Genomic DNA, 24,944 nt, shown 5'->3' with positions numbered 1-24,944 from the left:
ATTTACCAAGGAAAGAAGGCTGAACAGGGGTGGCCAGGAGGAGGAAAGATGTGCAAGGATATGAGCCAAACAGGCTCAGGCCCATGCCTGGCACATGACCTACATGCGGTTTATTGAAAGAAGAAGTGAATGAATGACTGTACTCCTCCGTTCCTAGTCTCCCTTCCCTTTAGAATATTCTGAGCCATAAATCAGCAGCCTGGGCTGTGATCATGGCTGGGAACACAGTTGCTGGGCTGTCAGGTCAGTTCTCAGATCAGAGAGGAGGCCATATGTTTCCAAGGGGCAGCCTCGGCCTCAGATCAAATTCCAGCTCTTCTGATTTTTTGCTGGGTGATCTTGGGCAAGTTATTTGTACCTCAGTTTTCCTTAACTGTAATAGGGGATAATAATACTGCCTGCTTCCTACTGTTGTTTTGAAAACTAAATGAGATAATCCCTATAAACCATTAGGCAACTTGTCCAGTGCTGAGCAAGTTCTTTTAAGAGATGATACTGCCTTCAAAGACTTTCAATTGGTATTTATTGAGCATGTAACACATGTGTGAGCTAAGTTTAATAGTGCATAAAAGAATTCAAGACTTGGCCCCAGGTTTCCACTGCGCTGAGACTTGGAGGGAAACACACATCCTACCCAGTCTCCCTCCTGCCTCTGCAGAGCCCCTTCCCTGCCCAGAGTCCCCATCCCCAGCACCTCATCATCACCCCTGCCTGTTCAGCATGTTTCTTATCCCAGAATCTCCTGCGATGTGGAGAATTACAAGCCCCACAATGGTGCAGGTGAGGGGACCCTGGCTGTGGACACCGAAGCACAGGGGCACTGAGAGGAGAGTTCTGGCTGGGAGGCCTCACCAGTTAGGCATGCAGCCCAGCAGTCCAGCTGTCTCTGGGCCCTGGTAGAGTCAATACCCCGAATTGGGCGGAGAGGAGTGCTGGGCACTTACAGGGGTCTGGGCAGACAGCATTGGGGAGATATGTTTCCTAGAAAAAGGACCCCCTTTCTACCATGCTTAGGGGCAGGATGAAAGCCAGACCTGGGGAGGTGACTGGCAAGAGGCAGGGGACCCCCCACTTACCTGGAAAACTGCAAGAGTGAGAAATAAAGCAAAGTCCAGCAGTAAGAACTGAGACCCTTGGGAGTGCCTTACATGTGTGAGGGACAAGAACAAGAACTGTGCATTGGAGGCCAATTATAAAGACAGAAACAGGATGGAGGTAGAAAATCAAAATCAAGCAGTCATCCTGTTAGTAATTAATGTGGCATCACATCAGCTTCCAGCCAAGTCAGCCTGGCTGCTGCTGTGATGTTGAGAGATCTTTTAAAAATTTTTTTCCACTTCTCATAAACTTGCAAAAAATGAAATAAGACAAAAGATACTCAGTTCCTTAAATGTTGTCTCTATTTTTAACCAAAAGTATGTTTGAGGGCTTAATCCAATTTGTAAGTATATAAGTATTGTCTGAAAAAGTAGTCTGTCAATGTGATATACCGAGCATGATTAATTTATAATTAAGCCAAAATGTACATAATAGAACTTTATGTTCCTGAAAAAACAATAGCATTTAAAATATGTAAGTAGGCTGCGGGCCGAGGCGAGATGGCGGCCACGGAGGGGGTTGGAGAGGCTGCGCAGGGCAGCGAGTCCGCACAGCCGGAGCCACCGCCGCCCCAGCCGCACCCTCCGCCGCCCCAGCCGCAGCAGCAAGAGGAAGCCATGGCGGCAGAACTGGGAGAAGCGGTGGCGTCCCCCATGGACGACGGGTTCCTGAGCCTGGACTCGCCCACCTATGTCCTATACAGGGACAGAGCAGAATGGGCTGATATAGATCCAGTGCCACAGAATGATGGCCCCAATCCAGTGGTCCAGATCATTTATAGTGAAAAATTTAGAGATGTTTATGATTATTTCCGGGCTGTTCTGCAGCGTGATGAAAGAAGTGAAGGAGCTTTTAAACTAACCAGAGATGCTATTGAATTAAATGCAGCCAATTACACAGTGTGGCATTTTCGGAGAGTTCTCTTAAAGTCACTTCAAAAGGATCTGCATGAAGAAATGAACTACATCACTGCGATAATTGAGGAACAGCCTAAAAACTATCAAGTCTGGCATCATAGGCGAGTGTTAGTGGAATGGCTAAAAGATCCATCTCAGGAGCTTGAGTTTATTGCTGATATTCTTAATCAGGATGCAAAGAATTATCATGCCTGGCAACATCGACAATGGGTTATCCAGGAATTTAAACTTTGGGATAATGAGCTGCAGTATGTAGACCAACTTCTTAAAGAGGATGTGAGAAATAACTCTGTATGGAACCAAAGATACTTCGTAATTTCTAACACCACTGGCTACAATGATCGTGCTATATTGGAGAGAGAAGTCCAGTACACTCTGGAAATGATCAAACTAGTACCGCATAATGAAAGCGCATGGAACTATTTGAAAGGGATTTTACAGGATCGTGGTCTTTCCAGATACCCCAATCTGCTAAGTCAGTTACTTGATTTACAACCAAGTCACAGTTCCCCCTACCTGATTGCCTTTCTCGTGGATATCTATGAAGACATGCTAGAAAACCAATGTGACAACAAGGAGGACATTCTTAATAAAGCATTAGAGTTGTGTGAAATTCTAGCTAAAGAAAAGGACACTATAAGAAAGGAATATTGGAGATATATTGGAAGATCCCTTCAAAGCAAACATAGCACAGAGAGTGACCCACCAACAAATGTACAGCAATAACACCATCTGGAAGAACTCGATGGAATGCTTTTATTTTTTTAAGAGACTCTAATGCAGGAGTTTAAAGCGATCATTCCCTTTGCCTGTGGTGCAAAACGTGCATTGCACAGGTATTGCTTTTTAACAGAACTAAGTGTGATGCTCTTTGGGTGCTGCTGCTATTCAGACTAGTAATTGATTCTTTTAAAGCAAAGTAATTTGAGGGGAGGGAAAAGAAAGTCCCATGAAGGAACTTTTGTAGTCTTATCAACATTTACTCTAATCCCTTAGCATCAGCTCCTCCCTAAAGAGTATATGCGTCAGGATTTGCAGCATTAATGAAAGCAGGTAACTTGTATGTAATGGATATAAGGTAACTTAAATTTGGGTTCAGGAAGCAGGGAATGTAACTCTTACATTAGAGCTGCTATGCCACACTCACAGTATCTTGCTATCACTGTAACCAACTAATGCCAAAAGAATGGTTTTGTAATAAAATTATAGATGTATCCTAAAAAAAAAAAATAAATAAAATAAATAAATAAATAAATAAAATAAAATAAAATATGTAAGTACTCAAAAAGGCACCACTTTTTATATCAATGCTTTACCCTAAAGCAACCCATCCAAAACCATCTGAATATTTTGTAGAGAAGAGTAGAAATATGCAGGTACTATTAATTTGCAAAATATTGGAAGACTTTTTTTCATTATGGTAAAATATACGTAATAAATTTACAATAATAACCATTTACAGTTCAGTGGCATTAAGTACATTCATGTTGTTGTGCAACCGTCACCACCATCCAGCTCCAGAACTTTTCATCTCCCCAAACTGAAACTCCATACTTGTGAAATAATTCCTCATTCCCTCCCCATCCTCCAGCCCCTGGCAAACACCATCCTACCTTCTGCCTGTATGAATTTGACTACTCTAGGTATCTCCTGTTGAGTGGAATCATATACCATCTGTCCTTTTGTGAGTGGCTTATTTCACTTAGCATAATGTTTCCAAGATTCACCCATCCATCTTGTAGTGTGTGTCAGAATTTCCTTCCTTTTTAAGGCTGGATAATATTCCATTGTGGGTCCATTGTATGTATACATCACATTTTGTTTATCTATTCATATGTCACTAGATGCCTGGGTTGCTTCCACCTTTTGGCTATAGTGAATAAGGCTGCTATGAACATGAATGTGCAAGCATCTGTACAAGGCCCTGCTTTCAAACTGCTGGATCATAGCAAGACTTTATGAGGTCTAATTTGAAATCATTACTACTGAGCCAGGCATGAGAACATTCTCAGATGTTCAGGGTCTTTTCATGGAAAAGATAGAGGACACTGGACAGGAATTCAGGTCTTTGATATCAAGGAGACTCTGGGTTTCATGTCTAATGCTTAATTATCTCATACCTGTTATGAGTTAAGGCAATTATAGACATTTGTAATTCATATAATGTTGCTATTATTTACCAACTTTGAGATCATTATACTTATTATTTTTTAGACTCCATTGATTACTTGGTCAACATTTCTATCTTTCTTTTTTCAAAGAGGAATGTTTCGCACAAAGTACTGCATGAATATTTATACTTTCATTAAAAGTGAAACACAGGAACACCTGGGTGGCTCAGTCAGTTAAGTGTCTGCCTTTGGCTCAGGTCATGATCTCAGGGTCCTGGGATCGAGTTCTGCTGAGCAGGGAGCCTGCTTCTCCCTCTCCTCCCTGCTCATGTTCTGTCTCACTATCTCTTACTCTCACCTTCTCAAATAAATAATCCTTTTTTAAAAAGATTTTAATTTATTTATTCATGAGAGACATGAGAGAGAGAGAGAGAGAGAGAGAGAGAGAGGCAGAGACATAGGCAGAGGGAGAAGCAAGCTCCGTGCAGGGAGCCCGATGTGGGACTCAATCCCGGGACTCCAGGAAGATACCCTGGGCCCAAGGCAGGCACTAAACCATTGAGCCACCCAGGGATCCCTCAAATAAATAATCTTTTAAAAAAGTGAAACAGAGGGAGAGAATAATTTTATACTAAATCAGCAGCATAAAATATAAAATGTGTAAAATGTATCAGGCCAGCTGGTGGTTAACCTACTATAATATGCCACTTAATTTTGTGAGACCTGTGTGCATGAATCAAAGACTTTTCTTGGAGGGGGCCTTGAAGTTCAACCCAGTACTATCCCAACTACCCATCCTACAATATTCCCACCACTCTATCATCCAGCCTGCACTTGAATACTCCTACTGACAAGACACTCACTACACTCCATGAAGTGTATTCCACTTTGTGAGCTCTGACTCTTAGAAAGTGATTCCTTCAACTGAGCTGATAACTACTTCCTTGCACTTTGAAACTACCAGAACAAATTAAGCTTCTCATATTTTCTTGGTCACTGAGTCATATCAGAATAACTTTATTTCATTTAGTAGACTAGCCAGGCCTGGAAAGTGTGGTAGGAATTTTCTATACTTTCACAGACATTCAGCCAATTTGCTGACGAAAGCCCTGTACCCCACAGACCAGATGGAGAAATGTGTGCTGGGCGAAAGAATAATTGGTTGGGTCTGTAACTGGCTGAATGTCTCTACCCAGAAGATGTTAATTGCTGAGCTGAGAGCCTCACAGAGGGAGTTTTTTTAAGCAGCCTGGCCAAAAAAAAAAAAAGCCTGAAAAAATGTGAGTTTGTCTTATATCTTTAGTGACCCCTTGTTGGTTCTTAATGGACAATGTTTACACCTCTAAACCCTCTAAAACATTCCATGAAGAGTAATACTGATCACCATTTATTCATTTAACAAATATTTGTTGAGTACCTACTATGTGCCAGATACTGTTGGAGACACTGAGCATGCAGTGGTAAGTAAAACACACCAAACACTTCTGTCCTTATGGACAATAGGTTATATTCTATTGGAGCAAAGTAAGATGAGAATACAGAGTTCACAAGAAAGTAGCATTTGATTAAAGACTTGAAAGAGGTGGGGGAAGGAAGAGAATTTTGAAGCAGGGGAAACAGCACCAGTGCAAAGGCCCTGAGGCAGGAATTGTGAGGTCTTGCAATGTTGAAGGATAGCAAGGAAGCCCATGTGACAGAGTGAGACATAGTAATGTAGTGTTGTGGTCCATGGAGCATATAGCCTGTCCTCTTCTCAGTCATACGTTTGAATTCCCAAATTCCAGTGATACTCGTGAGCTCATAGTCACTTCCATATTCTAAAAACCTAAACTGGCTGTGTTTGTTGCCTATATTTTGTGTTTTGGATATAGACATCAGAAGCTATACATATTGTCCCCAGCAATTTTCTCTGATTATTTTCTTCTCTGTTACTGGGACTTCCCACACTGTTCTTTTTTCTATTTTTTTAAATGCTATTTTCCATGGCAATTAATTTCATATTTATGAAATTTTTTATTACAAAAGTAATATATGCTCATTGTGGAACACTGGATTGTATAGAAATGAAATTATATAAAATGAAATGATCTATACTCTCATCACCCAGAGATAACCATTGTTAATACAAATTTGCTATGTTTCTTTCTAGTCCTTTTTTATGCATATGAATATATTTTTATAGAGTTGAGATCATATAGTATAACATTAAATCATGAGTATTTTCACATGTCATTTAAATTTTGTCAAAAACATTTAAAAATATTTGAATGCATGATAATTTATCATATGTATTTATCATAAATTGTTCAACAGTTTTTTTGGCTGTTCAAATTGTAGTGTGATAAATGTCTTTGCATTCCTGATCAGGAATAAAACATAAAAGAAAATTTATTGAATCAAAGGCTATTAACAATTTTAAGGCTTTTGATGCATACTGCAAAATTATTTTTCAAAAAATTTGTAACAATTTATACTCTACTGTGTTTTGAGGAAGCGATCTAAAAAATTTTTGCTAACCTGCTAAGAGAAAATTTTTTTCTCATTGCTTTATTTATTATCATGTCTAATTACCCTTCTTCATAAAACTATATAACAATATATAGGGTTAATTGACAAATATATGTTTTTTGGTGTTGGTTTTTGATTAATGAATTGTCTATTCAAATTATAATTAACTCAAGAAGAAATAAATCATGTGAATAAGGCCTCTAATATTAAAAGAAATTGAACTTGTACTTATAAACCATCCCACAAAGAAAACACCAGGACTCGTTGGCTTAACTGGTGAGTTCTACCAAATGTTTGAGGAAGAACTAATACTAATTTGAAACAAATCTCTCAAGAAAATTAATGAAAAGGGAATATTTTTTTTTACTTATTCGATGGAGCCAGAATTACCCTGATATAGGACCCAGAAAAATAAATTCCAAGAAAACTACACAAAAATATCCTTCATAAAATACATGTAAAAAAAAAAATACATGTAAAAATTCTTTAAATATTTTTAGCAATAAAATCCACGATATATAAAAAGAATAATGCATCTCAACCAAGTGAGATTTATCCCAGGAATTCAAGGTTCGTTGATCATTGAAATTTGATCAATGTAATTCACAATATTAACATACAAAACAGCAGAAACCATATAAACCAACTTAATAGATACAGAAAGAGCAGTGGACAAAACCTGACATTCAATTATGATTTTTAAAGAAAAAACCTGTCAGCAAACCAGGAATGTTGAGAACTGCCTCAATCTGATCAAGTACATCAATGGAGAAACCATCAGGTAACATCATACTTAATGAAAGAATGCTTTGAATGCTTTCCTGATAGGATTAGAAACAAAACAGGGTACCCATTTTCACCACCTCCTTTTAGCATTGTACTATAGGTTCTGGCCATTGTAATAAGGAAGAAAAAAGAAAAATGAAATCTAGATTGGAACGGAAGAATTAAAGCATCTTTATTAACAGGCAACATGATCATCTATGTAGAAAATACAGTGGAGTCTACAAAATAGCTACTAGAACTTTTAAATGGTTCAGTAAGATTGCAGGATACAAGGTCTATATACCTGGGAAATGAACTAGGGGTGGTGGAAGGGGAGGAGGGCGGGGGGTGGGGGTGAATAGGTGGCGGTCACTGAGGGGGACACTTGACGGGATGAGCACTGGGTGTTATTCTGTATGTTGGTAAATTGAACACCAATAAAAAATTAATTTATTAAATAAATAAATTTGAATTGATCAAAAAAAACAAGGTCTATATACAAACACAACTATTTTTTATAGGTTTTCTTTTTTTTAAGATTTTATTTATTTATTCATGAGAGACAGAGAGAGAGAGAGAGGCAGAAGTCACAGGCAGAGCGAGAAGCAGGCTCCATGCAGGGAGTCTGATGCGGGATTCAATCCCAAGACTCCAGGATCACGCCCTGGGCCGAAGACAGGCGCTAAACCACTGAGCCACCCAGGGATCCCCATTTTTTATAGGTTTTCAATGGAAAATCCAAATTAAGATAAAAAAAACTATTTACCATAGCATCAAAAATATGTAGTATCAATGGATAAATTTGACAAAAAAATGTGAAAGACATAAACACTGAAAGCTACAAAACAACACTAAGGGAAATTAAAGAACACTTAACGAAATACGTATATCATGTTCATGAATCAGACTTAATATTATTAAGCTATCTATTCTTTCCAAAGTAATCTATACATCAAAGCAATATTTATCATGATCCTAGCATGCTTTTTTTGTAGAAATTGACTAGCTGATTCTAAAATATATGTGAAGGGCAGCCCCAGTGGCTCAGCGGTTTAGCACCACCTTCAGCCCAGGGCCTGATCCTGAAGACCTGGGATCAAGTCCCACGCCAGGCTCCCTGCATGGAGCCTGCTTCTCCCTCTGCCTGTGTCTCTGCCTCTCTCTCTCTCTGTGTGTGTGTGTCTCTCATGAATAAATAAATAAAATCTTTAAAAAATAAAACAAAATATATGTGAAAATTCAAAGGATTAAAACAGTCAAATGAATTTTGAAAACAATGCACAAAATTAGAAGACTTAAACCACCTGATTTTTAATACTAATTATAAAGCAACAGTAATCAAGACTGTGGTATTGGTGCAAAGATGGATATACATACAGGTCAATGGGACAGAATAGAGTCCAGAAATAGACCCACACATTTATGGTGAAATGATTTTGAATAAAGATGCCGAGGCAATTAATGGAAAGGATAATGTCTTCCACAAATGAGGAATCAATTTGCAAAAAAAAAACACCAAAAAACAAAAACAAAACCCTTCATATTCAGCTCATACCACACAAAAATAATTAACTTGAAATGGATTTTAAACCTAAATATAAGAATAAACATTATAAAAATTCTAGAATAAAATATAGGAGAGATCATAGTGACCCTAGGTTTGGCAAAGATACCTTAAATAGGACACAAAAAGCACAAACTATAAAAAAATTAAAAATGAATAACATGAACTTCCTCAAAATTATTATTATGTTTAACTTCCTCAAAATTAAAGCTCTTGTTCTTCAAAAGATACCAGTATTAAAATGAAAAGGCAAGCCATAGGCTGAAAAAGAAACACGTGCAGAAATTATATCCAACAGAAGATTTGTATTTAGAATAAATATATAAAGAACTCTTGAAGCTTAATAACCAGACAACGCAAAAAAATGGGCAAAAGATTTGAACAGATACTTCACTAAAGATGATATAGAGATGGCAAATAAGTATACACAAATATATTCAACAGTGTTAGTAATTACGGGAATGCAAACTAAAACCACAATGAGATAAACTATACCTTAACAGAATGGCTAAAATGGCCATGTTGGTGAGGATGTGGAGCAGTTGGAATTCACATAAACTGCTGGTGAGAATGTTTAAAAACCTAAGTATATGTCTACCATATGACCCAGCCATTCTACACCTAGATGGTGACTCAAGAGAAAAAAAGCATATGTCTACATAAAGACCTGTACATGAATGTTCTTGGCTACTTTGTTTATGATAGCCCAAAACTAGAAACAACTCAAATCCCAACACCAGGCAAATGGATACATAAATTGTGGTATATCCATATAATGAAATATTATAAAAGGAACAAGCTACTGACATACACATGAACATGAACGAATTTCAAAATAATTATGATGAGGGAAAGAATCCAGACCCAAAAGAATATATCTGATAGGACTCCATTTTAATGAAATTCTGGAAGACACAAACTGAAAATTTTGAAAGATTAATGATTATATGGGGCCAGAAAATTTGGAGAATGACTTAGAGACACAAGAGGGGGATCCCTGGGTGGCTCAGTGGTTTAGCACCTGCCCTCAGCCCAGGGCGTGATCCTGGAGTCCCGGGATCCAGTTCCGCATCGGGCTTCCTGCATGGAACCTGCTTCTCCCTCTGCCTGTATCTCTGCCTCTCTATCTCTCTCTCTCTCTCTCCGCCTCTCATGAATAAATAATAAAATCTTAAAAAAAAAAAAAAAGACACCCAAGAAAACTTTTGAGAGCAATGCATAAGTTCATTATCTTGATTATGGTGATGGTTTCATGGAAGCACATGTATGTGACAATTCATTAAGTTGTTCATCCTTGAGCACTGGGTGTTATTCTGTATGTTGGCAAATTGAACACCAATAAAAAATAAATTTATTATTTAAAAAACAGTTGTTCAGGGATCCCTGGGTGGCACAGCGGTTTGGAGCCTGCCTTTGGCCCAGGGCGCGATCCTGGAGACCCGGGATCAAATCCCACATCGGGCTCCCGGCTCCCGGTGCATGGAGCCTGCTTCTCCCTCTGCCTGTGTCTCTGCCTCTCTCTCTCTCTCTCTCTCTCTGTGTGTGTGTGTGTGTGTGTGTGTGTGTGTGTGACTATCATAAATAAATAAAATAAAAAATAAAAAAAGAATCTGTTTAAAAAAAAACAGTTGTTCATCCTTAATATGTGCTTTAGGTTGTACCTCAATAAAACTCAAATACTGGGGAGACTGTATTACTCAAAAACGTGAATATCATAAAACACAAAGAGGCTGTAAAAATGCTCTGGACTATCACTATTGAATAGAACACTCTTGAAGCAAGCACATGTTCTGTATCTGTACTGTGTAGCACAGTAGTCAGAAGCTACTATGGCTATTGAATACTTGAGATGTGGCTAGTGCAACCGAGGAACTAGATTTTTAATTTTTTTAAAGATTTATTTATTTATTTGAGAGAGAGCACGCACATGCTTGTGGTGTGGGGGAAGCACAGGGACAAGCAGACATGGAGCCTTTACAGGGACTCAATCTCATGACCCCAAAATCATGAATCAGACACGCAACTGACTAAGCCACCTAATAAATTAGGTCCCCCTAATTTTATTTTAACCCATTTTGACTTAAATGGCCACATTAGACAACATGGTTCTAGATTTAAAAAGGCTAAGCATAAATGAAAACAATATAATCTCTGATCCTATACTGGATCCTATAGTGGAGGAGTAAAAACACTATGGAGAACATTATTAGATCAACTGATAAGACTAGAATATGGATGGAAGATTAAAGTATCATATCAGTGTAAATTTATGAATTTTATAACTACACTGTGGTTTTATAAGAGAATATATGAGAATATACCTCCTCTTAAAAGCACACACTAAGGAAAAAGGACCATGATGTATGTAACTTATCTCAAATATTTCAGAGAGATGAGCAAATGATAAAGCAAATGGAGTAAAATGGTAACAATAGGTGCATCTGGAGCACCTGGGTGGCTCAGTGGTTGAGCATCTGCCTTCAGCTCAGGTGGTGATCCCGGGGTCCTGGGATCAAATCCCACATCAGGCTCCCTGCAAGGAGCCTGCTTCTCCCTCTGCCTATGTCTCTGCCTCTCTCTCTCTGTCTCTTGTGAATAAATAAATAAAATCTTAAAAAAGAAAAAAAAAAACAACAAACAAACAAAAAAAGGTGAATCTGGGTAGAGAGTATACAGGTGTTTCTTAAAACTATATATTTGTATTTGTATTTTTTTTTAAAGATTGTATTTATTTATTCATGAGAGACACAGAGAGAGAGAGGCAGAGACACAGACAGAGGGAGAAGCAGGATCCATGCAGTGAGCCTGATGTGGGACTCGATCCTGGAACTGCAGGATCAAGCCCTGGGCTGAAGGCAGGCACCAAACCGCTGAGCCACCCAGGGATCCCCCGTACTTTTATTTTTGCAATTTTTTGTAAATCTGAAATTGCTTCCAAATAAAAAGCTTTAAAAATACCTTATATGTGATTATGGTATTGCAGTTATATTTTTTAAAGACTTCCAGTCTTTTGGAGTGCCTGGCTGGCTTAGTTGGTGGAGCATATGACTTTTGATCTCAGGATCTGAGTTTGAGCCCCACACTGGCTGTAGAGATTACTTAAAAATAAAATGTTAAAAAAAAAAAAAGAGTTCCAGTCTTTTTTTTTTAAGATTTTATTTATTCATTCATGAAAGGCATGTGGAGAGAGGCAGAGACACAGGCAGAGAGAGAAGCAGGCTCCATGCAGGGAGCCTGATGAGGGACCCAATCCCAGATCCCAGGATCACACCCTGAGCCAAAGGCAGATGCTCAACTGCTGAACCCCCAGACATCCGTCCTGGAGTTCCAATCTTTTAAGGATACATTATGAAATATCTATGGACAAAATGATATAACATCTGGGGTTTGTTTCAGTGTAACATGGAATCTTATTATGGAAGAAGAAACAGATTGATTCTCTTAAATCTGAATGATACATATATGAGTTTTTATACTCTTCTGTCAATTTTTGTGTGCATTTAACATTTCTACAACTTTAAATTGGGAAGAATTGGCATCTACTCAATATTTTTCTTTCTAAGGATATTGTGTGCCTTTCTCTTATTCATTTTGTTTCCTATGGTACAGACTAGGAAAGCTCATTTATACCAAATTCTTCATTAATGAAAATGATATCTGTAGGTCGCATGTTCCTTAATAGAATAAAAATCCTCATCACAACAAAAATTTTTCTTTTATGACCCCATCAGTGGCCATCTATTTCAAACAATTTTAAACAGTGTATCAAATCCCATGATAGCAAAAAATTTTGATCAGACCAGACCCTTCAAAAGAAGTCACTTTCCATATCTAAAAATGCTTATACTAAAACCCCATTATAAAAAATTCACTCTAACCTTTTTTTCCATGACATTTTGGTTTAAATGAATGTGTTCCTAGAGATCACATTCTCTGACTGTGAAGCCCCAAGAAAATCTAAGTGAAGATGAGTCCAGTGAAGTAATGAGAGCAGTACATGCACTCAGAATATTTACTCCATTCACTCCTTTTTCCCAGGATCTGACTTTGGTCCTATTGTTTGGTTCAGTGTCTGAGGGATTTAAGTGTTTGAAGTTAGACTTTGGGAAAATTTTATTGATTTAATTGCATAAATTCCATAAAACATTGAAGTAAGCTCTCCCCAGCCTGTGATACAACAAACAAATGCTCAATCACACTCTTATTTTAGTGGCTCTTACATGAACCCGGCCACGAAAATCATCTTCACAACTTCATTTGCTGCATAAACATTTTGTAATATGTTGAGAAAAGTTCTCACCGGGGGACCATATCCCTAAACATGGAAATCACAGCATTGAGAGATCCTTTCATAGCAGGAGTGTTTGAAATTACAGGAATGGTTTAAGAAAAATTAAAACTGAAAATCCCTTGGTCTTCCTATGTTAGACTTGTTTTGTTTATCATTATTATGATTTTTACTTTCTTTCCAGAGATAGACTACTGTGCCTCGCCTAATCAAGGATGTCAGCAGGAGTGTGTTAACACAGATGACTCCTATTCCTGTCGCTGCCTAAAAGGTTTTACCCTGAATCCAGATAAGAAAACCTGCAGAAGTAAGTCACACTGGGTGTAGGACAGGGGGCTTGTTCCCATAATGCCCTGCTAATTTTCCTTGTCCTTGCCAATCTTAGGCAGGTATACTTGTACTCAGCATTTGTTTACTAACACTATTCTGCCCTTTATTTTATCTTTTGTCACTCCTGATTCTGTGATGAGGATGATTTTTAAAGATTGAATAGACTGGGTCCGCCAACAGGATTAACTGAGCAAAGTCAAAACCCAAGCTTAAGCTCCAACCTGTGTGAAATGAGGGCACACCCTCCCTCCTCTTCAGCCCCGCAACACGTATTTTCACTTCTGAGAAAGAACAGTCCAGACCCGGTGACAGGAGGTAAAAGGAGTTGGTTTCTTCCAATTATAGCAGATGAGATACTTGATGGGTGCCAGGCAGGGGAAATTGCTGCTCCATCCTGTTTGACATAAGGAAGAAAAAATTACAACTCTGGAGTATCCCTACAGCATTCAAGAGGTACATGGTGTCAACAGGATGAAATGAATGATGTGACTCAAATGCCTGTTGGCTGGCACATCAAGGGAGATGTAGAGCATGGACCCCCAATGGGATCTCTTTAAACCAGACTGTCCCTGAGAAATCACTAGAGTGGAAGGTCTGCAAGAACAGAGATTCTTCTCTTTTTCTCACTCTTGAATCCTCAGCACCCCATGGGCTTGGCAAATAGAGGTGCAACCCAAGACTTATTGAATGAATGATTGAGTGAATGAGCAAACAGATCTCTCTGAGATTTATCATCCTGGAGAAACTGCACCTATTATTTGAGTTACTCAATCTCGTTAGAAAGATGGCCCTTTTAAGGCATGCAGATTATGGACTTTTTAAAAAAGTATTTCTGTAGTTAGTTGACACACACACAGAATTGTTTGTGTTCTCCTGGCAGTCTCATTTACAGAACTTTCTGGAGCCCCATTTAGGGGTGTATGTTCTCATGTACTTCTTCATGTGCCTCTTCCTGGTGATATGTACAGCAGGGCTCTGCATCACAGGCAGGACTGAATTTTCAAAAGTTTGTGTATTTCTTTTGAAAAAGCACTATGGGCTATATCACTGAATCCAGAAAAGTCACATTCTGCTCCCAGCACATATGGACTCACCCACTCACTCTAATAAGTGTTAGACCTCGTACAGTGGTAGATGGTTGCAGAGGCCATGTTTTGAAACCAGGCCTCTCTTATAAAAGATAATGCCTCTGGCCTCACCTAGATATGAACCCTGGAAACATTTGAGCATTAAATAGAAATTTTAACTGAGAGGATTCAGAATGTGAAAACAATTAGGTGGAATATTTTCCATTAGACCACACATGTATATACTATGGTAAAGGGCCAACTTTCCTGGCTTGACCACTCCTTTCTGCTATATGCACCTTTTTCTAGGCTTAAGTGTGTTAGTGGCTGACTATACCCAAGGAAAATCATTCACAGGTGGACTTACTTGTAGACCAAAAAGCTCTTAGTAGGGGATAATTAGATGTGGTTCAAATCAGACACACATTGTGGTTGCAAGCTCCATGTATGTTACTGATGGAGGGAAAAGGGAACAGGTTGGGCATATGGCCATCAGTGCAGGAGAATTTGCTTAAAGCTCTTCATCTCTTTTTCATTTATGTATGTACATATGTATGTATGTATGTATGTATGTATTAGAGAGAGAGTACGAGTGGGAGGGGCAGAGGGGGAAGGAGAGAGAATCTCAAGCAGACTCTGCACTGAGCTGGAAATCCAACCCGAGGCTGGATCTCACAACCCTGAGACTGTGACCTGAGCTGAAACCAAGAGTTGGCTGCTTAGCTGACTACACCACTCAGGTGCCCCTGAAGCTCTTCATCTCTTTCCAGTCATCTAGGATTCCTTCAACCTCTCCCACTCCCTCACACCCTGCCTGGACAGGGACTTGGAGTAAGAGAAGAGTCCAGGGTGGTGGATACATGCATTGTTATCAAGGGAGAAGGGAGGTCGAGAACAGAAGAGTGAGTGGAGAGGAGGTGACCATGGGGAGTAGCTTGACCACCGCAAATGAGCCCACAGATGAGCCTGTTTGTAGGCTGTGCCTCAGTCCAGAGTCCCTAATATTCATCCACATATGTTTAGTGATTATAGCTTCATTTCCTCGTTAGCCAAGTGTCCTACTTTTCCACCCAAGAAAAATGGAATTTGTTTCTAAAACCCAGTGTCTTCATCAGCCCTTCTCCCAACCTCCTGCCTCATTGTTACATTTTCCATTGTCTGTGCAAACCCAGCCCCAGACTCCTGAAGTCAGCCTCTTAGAGCTGCCCCTGACTTAATGTCTGTGCTCTGTCTGTTACGGCAGACAGCTGTTAATGCCAGTGAGTGTTCCTGTCTTTCTGGAGCATTACGTGGAAGAGGGAAGCAAGAAATTAGATTTAAACCTGGAGTCTGTTATTAGGAGTTTCAAGATCTTGAGAGCATTACGGGCCTCAAGTTCAGGGTACAGCCATTTAGATTTAATAGATGGTGGATGGATGTGGGTGATTTTCAAATGTAATAAATCTATTTTTCAAAGGAATTTCATGTTATCCAATTAAGGTAGGTAGGCAACAAAGTTCAAGGCAGAATTCTACTGAAGAAAAGTCTCTTGGCCAGGATTTGTTCTTCCTCCTCATCTGGACATAATTTCTTTTTCTGGAAAGTACTGTCATCATTTTAAAGCATAAATTATTAAGGCGATGGTGCAAAGCATAGAAACCAAGACCGGCCTGGCGGTTGAAGTGGGGCCTGAGGGTGGAATCGTATATGGGTGTGACCTGTGTGCTGGACTCCAGGATTGCTCATGCTGGCACTGTAGCTGGTGCTTCCCGGAGTGGGAGACATCCTCCTCTAAAGAGCTGGGGTGATGTCCATAGCTTGGCCTGAGCTGCAGATGTGAGGGCTGGTCTTAGCAGTGTCACTCATATCGACCCTATGACCTTGAATGGGCTGCTTTCCTTCCTTGAACGTGGATTTACTGAGCCAAGGAACATGACATCCTGCTTTAACATTTGGTAACCTGTCCAATTTTTCTGAAATGTGCTATCTGTGCCACTCCATTGGCATTATAATTCACTGTCTGGGGTCACTAATCTTTGATGTTTTTATGTTGTACCATCTCAGTGAAGTCTCCAGGTTTCTTATGAGTTGGCAGTCAGAAGCTCTGTTTAAAATTTGTTCTCTGGGTACTCCTGGGTGGCTCAGCGCTTGAGCATCTGCCTTTGGCTCAGGGCATGGTCCTGGGATTGAGTCCTGCACTGGGCTCCCCACTGGGAGCCTGCTTCTCCCACTGCCTATGTCTCTGCCTCTTTCATGAATAAATAAATAAAATACTTTTTAAAAATAAAGTTAAATAGAAGTTGTTGTCTGACAGTTCTTCCATCTGACCTCACATGGGGCTCACTGGATACTCTGGGCTTCACCAGATAAAGCCACCAGCCAGCCTGGCCCACATGTGGCACTTCAGTTAGTGAGGAGACTGAACCAGGTATGGGGCACCTAGTACATACTTAATGAATACCAATTAAGTAATACACAGGGGAAGAAATGTAACACAAGCACGTAAAGAAGGTCTAGATCTACGGTTAAACCTTTGTGATAAGGAACCATTTGGAGGAGAGTCAGTATTGAATTGCTGTTTGCCAGGTAGCTGAGTGATGACAGCTTTAAGAATCTAAATGTTGGATCCCTGGGTGGCTCAGCGGTTTAACGCCTGCCTTCAGCCCAGGGCGTGATCCTGGAGCCCCAGGATCGAGTACCACATCAGGCTCCCTGCATGGAGCCTGCTTCTCCCTCTGCCTGTGTCTCTGTGTCTCATGAGTAAGTAAATAAAATCTAAAAAAAAAAAAAAAAAGAATCTAAATGTTTTTCAGTCTAATTATTTTGTATGTAAATCTTTTTTAAAGATAACACTGATGGGGGCACCTGGGTGGCTTAGACAGTTAGGTGTCCACTCCTGATTTCAGCTCAGATCAGGTCATGATCTCTCAGCTCCAAAAGGAGTCTGCTTGAGATTCTCTTCCTCTCCCTCTGCCCCTCCCTGCACTTGTGCGCTCCTTGTTGTGATGCTGCTCCCACCTACTGGCAGGAACCCAGCTTGGATGGGGGTGAATGTCTACATAGCACACAACTGCCACAACCAGGGACAGCCTCAGATGTGTCTTCTCCAATTTCTTGATATTATGGAGGATGTCTTGATCTGACTCAGAGGAGGATTAACCATTTGGACCCTTCTTAATGTAACTGCCATGTCCTGCTTCTCCTAGATAGCTGGATATTTTGCAAGATCAGCTTTTGCTGGCTCTGCTAGCATCAGACAGCTGTCTGATGTCATTGTCAGATATCACTGCAGACATGGTTCCTTCCATTTTTTGAGTCCTAGTGATTAGGTTAACCAGAAGAAAAGACTCATTGGCTTTTCTCAGTGTTTCTATTTTCCTTGGGAAAGGATGGGCTGGAAACTGTGGTCCTCAACCCATTTCTCCAGCTTTTGGCCATCAAAGGGGGAAAAGACTCAAACTGGAAGAACCCAGACTTCCAGTCTCAGATTCTCCTTCAAACCAGCTCCCAGAGAGCAGGAGCTGTCTTCCCTGTCCTATAGAGCAACTTATTTACTGAATATTTGTCATGAGGGGCTGACCTCACAGCCCTGGAAGAAACCCAGAGACTGCAGGGATGGTCTGCTCTTTCTCCTCTTAGGGATCAACTACTGTGCATTGAACAAACCGGGCTGTGAGCATGAATGCATCAACATAGAGGATGGCTACTACTGCCGCTGCCGCCAGGGCTACACCCTGGACCCCAATGGCAAGACTTGCAGCAGTGAGTGTGCTGGGCCCAGGGGGATGGTTTGGATGGGAGGGTGTGCTTCACACAAAGGTCCCAGGGCTCACTTCTGAAACTGCTGGGTTTCCTGTGGGCCTGATGGCCTGACAGGCTTACTCTTCCTTATTTCAGTTTCATCATCCATAAAGTGGGACTATCCAAGCTACCTAACTCAGAGATTGGGTTGGGAGGATTAAAAAGAATCAATAAGGCACTTTAAAAATACAGGTAAATATTAATAAGCACTCAGTAAATATTAGCTAATGTTGTTCTTTGCTGTCAAGAGCACTGATTAAGGCAGACCTGCTGGAATCTAAAATCCAAGCATCACCACCTACTAGACATGTGGCCCTGGTCGAGGTACTTAACTTTGCCAAGCTTGGATTTTTCCCAGCTGTTTAAAAAAGTGGCAATAATAGCAGTATTGATGTGCTAGAGTTTTTAAGGGGAATGAGCAGGACCATTACAGTCTCTTAGCCTGGGCCTGGCACAAGGAAAACACAATGAAAGATAATCATTCATTATGACCATGGAGCCTGGGAGAGTGACCAGCGGCTGCAGGCTGGAACAAGAGGCCAAAGGAGACAGACCTCAGAAAGTATGTGCGCTGCCATAGAGCTCTGTCTGGGGGCAGAGCTGGGAAATATGGGACTTTTTGTGAAGCCTTTCTTAATTTTCTTGTGTAAGAGGCACAACAAATCTCCATTTGGTGATGTAAATGTACGGAAACCCGCAGGCTTTGCCAGCTGGACGGCTCTGTCATGTTTTATGAGGCACAGTCTCCACTGGTCCAGGCCAGCGGGTGTGGGGGCACATGAGCACTGCGGTGACCCCAGTCTGCTATGAGAGGGGCTCCGTGACATGACCAGCAGAAAAGGGGCCCTTTGTGCGGCTTCCCACCCGGCAGGCCACACATCTGCTCCAGCTTTGGGGACAGAGATAGATTGTGAATGAGAACAGTGCAGCTGTTGAGCATTTGGACCTCAAACTGCCAGAAGGGGAAGTTTCACAGATGTAGTATTAGGTACAGAGCAATCCTCAGGAAGACTTATGCCCCTTCGGTCTTTAGAGAGAGCAAAGTGTGTCAATTAGGCTTTCTAAGGACTGATCTCGGTGTTCAAAGAACTTTTGAACCAGACAGTGTGGCTATGTACTTGTGTGTGGAAGTCTCTGAGGCCTAAGAGAAACCAATGGGGAGCAGAAGGTGTTCCATTCAACAAGGAGACATAAAGATGGATCTGGGTACACACACTGCCGTCTTCCGAGAGTGTGGGGTCTGCCAGCTGGCAGCCTTGGCAAGTGTCCCAGGACAGGCTGGGCATAACCTGATAGAGCCACCTAGAGCCCTAGGGGCCCTGGCCTGCTCCTCTCTACCTGCATGCCTTGGGGGAGCCTAGAAGGACTCAGAAAGGGGCAAGAAGAGATTAGGCCATAGTGTCTCTCTGGGATCAAATAAGAAAGCGAAACCCCTGGGTGGCTCAGTGGTTGGGCATCTGCCCTCAGCTCAGGTCATGATCCCGGGGTCCAGGGGTCGAGTCCCACATCCGGCTCCCTGCAGGAAGCCTGCTTCTCCCTCATCGTGTGTCTCGTGCATAAATAAGTAAAAATCTTAAGAAGAAAGAAAGAAATGAAAAAAAGAAAAGAAAAGAAAGAAAAAGACCACTTAGCTTCCAGAAAGTATAAACCAAGCCATTTCTTCCTAGGAGCTCCCAGAGAAGGCCATGGTGTCCTGTTCTCCTCAAGTACTCAGGGAGACCCAGGCCATAATGACAGCAGACCTTTATGAGGTGCACATTCTGTGAGGCTGTGGTAAGCACTTGCCAGGCACTCACTCACTGTATCCTCACAGTAGCCTTATGAGGCATCTACAGTCTTATCCCCATTTAAAGAGAGGGAAACTGTGGCACAAAAAGATTAAGTAACTTTCCTGGCATCACATCACTGGTTAATGATGGAACCAAGATGTGAATATGAGCTTCTGACTCCTGAGATCCTGCAAGAGTAGGCACATCCACCAGTGGAATGTTCCAGAAGGCCCTTTGGGAGAGAAGCCTGCTTAATGGCCCAGCACAAGGCCTTCAATGTCTCTCCAGTCCCTGGGTGTGCATTTTATCCATCAAGGAAATCTGGGAGGCAGCATGGAGGGCTGTCTGTGGGAGCCATTCACCACAGCTGTGTATTCACTGTCCGCCAGTGCTCACTGCCCAGGGGAGCCAGCTGTGCCACGCTTGGGTGCCAGGATGAGCCACACATGCAGGCTGTGGCTTTGGTTTGTTTTCTGAATCTGGGTGTCCTGAGTATGGGGGGGTGAAAACACTTTTTCTGTGTCATTTTCAGAGAAAAATGAAACTAGACAATGAATTCTTTCCCAGGGATACTTAATAAGCATCCACTCAGCGATCACTGCGCCAGCTACAGGTTTGAGGGCCTTCCGGTATCAACTTCTCTCCTCCTCACCACATTCCTCTAAGAAAGCAACCATCAGTCCCCATTTCTCAGGTCAGGAAAGGATGGCCCAGAGGCCAAGGGAATGCCTGGTATTTCCTAGCTAGGAAGCAGTACAGGCGGAATTTGAGCCTAACTGGGTTGATGCCACAACCCTCATCATTCTTGAGTACCACTCCGCAGCTGTGTGGCTTTGGGCAAGCCACTGGACCTTCCTGAGCCCCATTTTCCTCCCTGAGATGGGCTCACACCTGCCTTGAGGATTGTAGATTAGGGTGCCACGGCCCTGGCATAAAGTGCTGCTGTCACTAACACCAACAAAGGACTTGTAGGCGCCTTACTCTTCAGACACAGAAATGGGAAGAAGGGGTGCCTGGGTGGCTCAGCAGTTGAGCATCTGCTTTTGGCTCAGATCATGATCCCAGGATCCTGGGATCAAGTCCAATCCTGCACTGGGCTCTCCGCTCAGTGGGCGGCCTGCTCCTCCCTCTCCCTCTGCTCCTTCCGGTCTACTCATGCTTTCTCTCTCAAACAAATAAAATCTTTAAAAAAAATTTTTTTTAAATAAGAAAATAACTGTGAAGAACAAACAAACAAGGCTGATTTCCCAGAGGCCAGCCACCAGGGGTAGGACCAAACCTTCCAGCCCTGCTCTTCCTGATGCTCATGAATAAAGGGCTCCTATGGGATCCACCTCGGGCCCCGGGGCAGGGAGGGTATTTCTTTCTAGTGCCCCACTGTCTGTGAGGCTTGACAGGTTTCTCTGTGCTTTCCTGTGTGGCAAACGTAGGGGTGGATCACTGCGCGGAGCAGGACCATGGCTGTGAGCAGCTGTGCCTGAACACTGAGGATTCTTACGTCTGCCAGTGCTCGGAAGGCTTCCTTATCAACGACGACCTCAAGACCTGCTCCAGTAAGCCCCCTTCCCTGCCTTTCCTGTCGGGGAGGTCTGCCACAGGGGGAAACATGAGCACTGCCTTGGGGGAAGCAGGGGTGGCTCATGGTCCTCTCGCCCCTCTGACTTTTCTGTGCCTCCCAGTTGGGGGGGGGGTGGGAGTGTCCTCTGGGGACTGCATGTTCTGTAGGGGTGGGGGAGCAGGCTGCGTGACTTTGTGGGGGCAAGGGGTGTAGATAGACAAGACTGTGTCTACCTACTGGGTTCCCAGCGGCAGCACCCGGGAGGCTTACTGACCAAGTCTCCCACTGCCTGGTTTCGCAGGGGCGGATTATTGCTTGCTGAGCAACCATGGTTGCGAATACTCCTGCGTCAACACTGACCGATCCTTTGTTTGTGGGTGTCCCAAGGGATACGTGCTCCGCAGTGACGGGAAGACCTGTGCCAGTGAGTGTTCCGGGTGCAGCGACAAGCAGGACTGACAGGGGCCGTGTGCGGGTGGAGGATGCCGCAGGCGGGGTTCACTGGGCCATCAAGGAGGCCTCCTTGATACCCACTCTTGAGCCCCGGTGCCCTTCCCCTGCCCCGCAGCTTCCTTCCTCTACTCCCCCAGACAGCGTTTTCCTATTTCTGTAGTGTGCCTTGGGCTCATGTGGAAGCTGGACAGAGCCTTATTTCTTGCCTTTCTCTTCCCTACCCCTACTCTGGCGGAATGGGGTAGCCAGCCGGCGATGCCCAATAACACAATGCAGACCAGTCTGTGGGTGCTGACTTCTTGCCAGTACTGTGCCAAGTGCATGCAACCTCGAGTTCTAGCAGTACTCTGGGCTCCCCAATTTGTGGTGAAACTGCAGTTCAGATTAAGTAAGGAGCCTGAGTCACCCTTGTTAAAGGGATGGGTTCAAGCTCTGGTCTATGGGAGTCCAAAGTCAGTCTTGGGAAAGGAGGAGGCTTCTGAGAAGCCTTCCATCCCCCGCCCCTCTTTGCCTCATGATCTGGCCGCAGATGGAGAGGTTGACAGTGATGCTCCCTGGGTACATATATCCTTGCAGCTGGCCCCAACTCCTGGGTCCATTCATTAAAAACAAAACCAAAAAAAAAAAAAAAAAAAAAGGCCCCTCTAGCTCCCTTTCTCCTCAAGAATGTTGTGTTTCTGCTCTGCAATCTCAGTGGACTAAAGTAAATACTTTAAAAATAGTCGTTTTGACAGAAGGAGTCAGAAATGGAGGGAAAAGACTATAATTTTCCTTCCTCATCCTCCTGGTCTTTCTGGTTCTGAGGCTAACCACCCTGACTACTGATACAATCGTGGCCACAACCTAAATTATCCACCTTTGAATGCTATCCATGGTCACGGGGTGAGCTGATGCACAGCTGGGTGGGCCCCTCTTTGCAGACCATAATGTCTACAAATGGACAAGAATGTCTTCCTTATCCCAGATGGATTCCAGAGGCTTGGCAAACGGCTTCTCCACCTCTGGCCGCTCCTGGCCACCCACCGCCCCTGCCCCTGCCCCTGCCCTTGCCCCTGCTCCTGCCCTTGTCCCTGCGCCTGCCTCTGCTGGGCACACCCCCGGGAGGACGAGTGCACTGGGTCTAGGATGAGGCCGGGTGCCTGGAGTTGCATCTACATGTGACTGATGCCAGAGTCAGACGTGTAGCTTTTTATTAGTTTGCTTTAATTTTCCGTCATCTTAGATATTCATGACCTTCTTTTGTCCTCCCCCCTTACTGCAATCCTCAAGAGCAGACTATAAGCTGGCTGCGGGACTTCCAAGAAATTCTCACAGCCTTTCCCAACAAACGCTCTTCCTTTTCCTTACCATCACACGGCCCTCAGGTCCATATGGGTCATGCCACTGATGCTTTTTAATGTTGCACATCTCCCCGGTTAAAGTGCAATGCCATCAGAAGTGAATTTTGATGTGTACATATTTATATATGGCTGTGACTATATGAAAACTTCTGAGATGATCACATAGGATAAGTATAACCTTTCCTCTGGGAATTGTATCACCTAAGAGACTGATTTTACCCGCTGGCTAATAATACATAGGCGTTGAATTGTTCCCCAAATTAAAGGCTGTCTGTCTGCCCTGGGGTGATTCAGTCTGGCTGCTCTGTCCAGTAATAATGGGCTTTGTTTTCTGTGTGGCCATGGCTAACTGGGGGCTATGTTTCCCAGCTCTATGCCAGATGACAAAGAGCTGGACAACATGACTCCAACCTTTTGGAAAAGCTGGCTGGGCAGTAGGGGGGTGAGAGCCCCTGCTAGGGGCCAGCCAAGCCAGCTCAGTTTGTAAGAGTATCTTTCATCCTTCAGAAAGGCAGCCTCCCTTTAGAGCCTTGGTAGTAGATACTGTGGATAATACTTGAGTCACTTTCCAGAAGGTTCTCTGAAGCATAGAGAGCAGACCAGGTTCCTAGTGCCCTGGAACTAAGTGAGCATTGTTACCTCCACACACCTGCAGGCACCCTGGGCTCTCCAGCCTCTGGGGTGAAGCCCATCCTCCCTTCTTGTCATTGGCCGGGAAGCTGTGATCGTAGATTCCTCCTTGAAGCCTTCCATGTATTGGGCGGTTGATGCACGGACTAGGGGCTGAGGTAGGGAGTGGCAGGGGGTAGTCTCTTCCATGAGCTGAAGCTGAGAGGCCTCCTCCCCTCTCTAGCTCCTGGTGATTTCCCTGAGGTAGACCTTTTGCAATGGTGTCCCAACATCATTGTGGAAAGACCCCACAGGCTAGATGTGCATGGAGTGCACCGCCCACTGGTCTGCCAGCTCCTATGGAGCCTGCGTCTTGTTTGGAGCCTGAGTTCCCCCAGGCCTGGCCCATAGGAGATGCTCACCAAAGTTCATTGAGTGAGACAGTGAATGGTCAGAGACCACATGTCTTTTTATCCTACAGCACCTGGCACAGGCTGCATTGCCTGCTCATCATTCTTTGGTGGCTCTCCCCTGTCTCCCAAAATAAATGTCCTGTTTCATTTCTCAATTTGGCAATGTCAGAGAACCCCTTCCTCCACCTTTTGAGCCCCACCCCACGTGTTCCAGATCGTCAAGAGGGTGAGACCTGTGGTTCTTTGAGCAGCCACTGTACCTGCAGCCTGTCCTTTCTCCACTTAGCACAGCCTTCCCTTCTCAGCCTTGCTCCTGCAAACCCAGCCTGTAGACAACATTCCCCACAGAGAAGTTCCTGCTGCCAGCCCACTGG

At 42.9% G+C, this 24,944-nt stretch overlaps 1 protein-coding gene and 1 pseudogene across 3 annotated transcripts in view; both read left to right on the top strand.

The window, feature by feature from the left end:
• The window catches only part of MATN2 (matrilin 2), a 149,441-nt gene that overhangs the window by 95,822 nt on the left and 28,675 nt on the right, over nucleotides 1–24,944 (top strand). For all 3 annotated transcript variants that reach the window (XM_072734240.1, XM_072734239.1, XM_072734241.1), the window contains 4 exons: nucleotides 13,436–13,558; nucleotides 18,267–18,389; nucleotides 21,628–21,750; nucleotides 22,057–22,179. In XM_072734240.1, coding sequence (XP_072590341.1) covers nucleotides 13,436–13,558; nucleotides 18,267–18,389; nucleotides 21,628–21,750; nucleotides 22,057–22,179 — 492 coding nt within the window. The remainder of the gene's footprint in view (nucleotides 1–13,435; nucleotides 13,559–18,266; nucleotides 18,390–21,627; nucleotides 21,751–22,056; nucleotides 22,180–24,944) is intronic.
• On the top strand, nucleotides 1,573–3,285 carry LOC112916937 (protein farnesyltransferase/geranylgeranyltransferase type-1 subunit alpha pseudogene; annotated as a pseudogene).

Source organism: Vulpes vulpes, chromosome 13 (assembly GCF_048418805.1).
Source record: "Vulpes vulpes isolate BD-2025 chromosome 13, VulVul3, whole genome shotgun sequence".
NCBI lineage: Eukaryota > Metazoa > Chordata > Mammalia > Carnivora > Canidae > Vulpes > Vulpes vulpes.
Note: the sequence above shows the minus strand (reverse complement) of the source record. Positions and strands in the feature narration are given on the sequence as shown.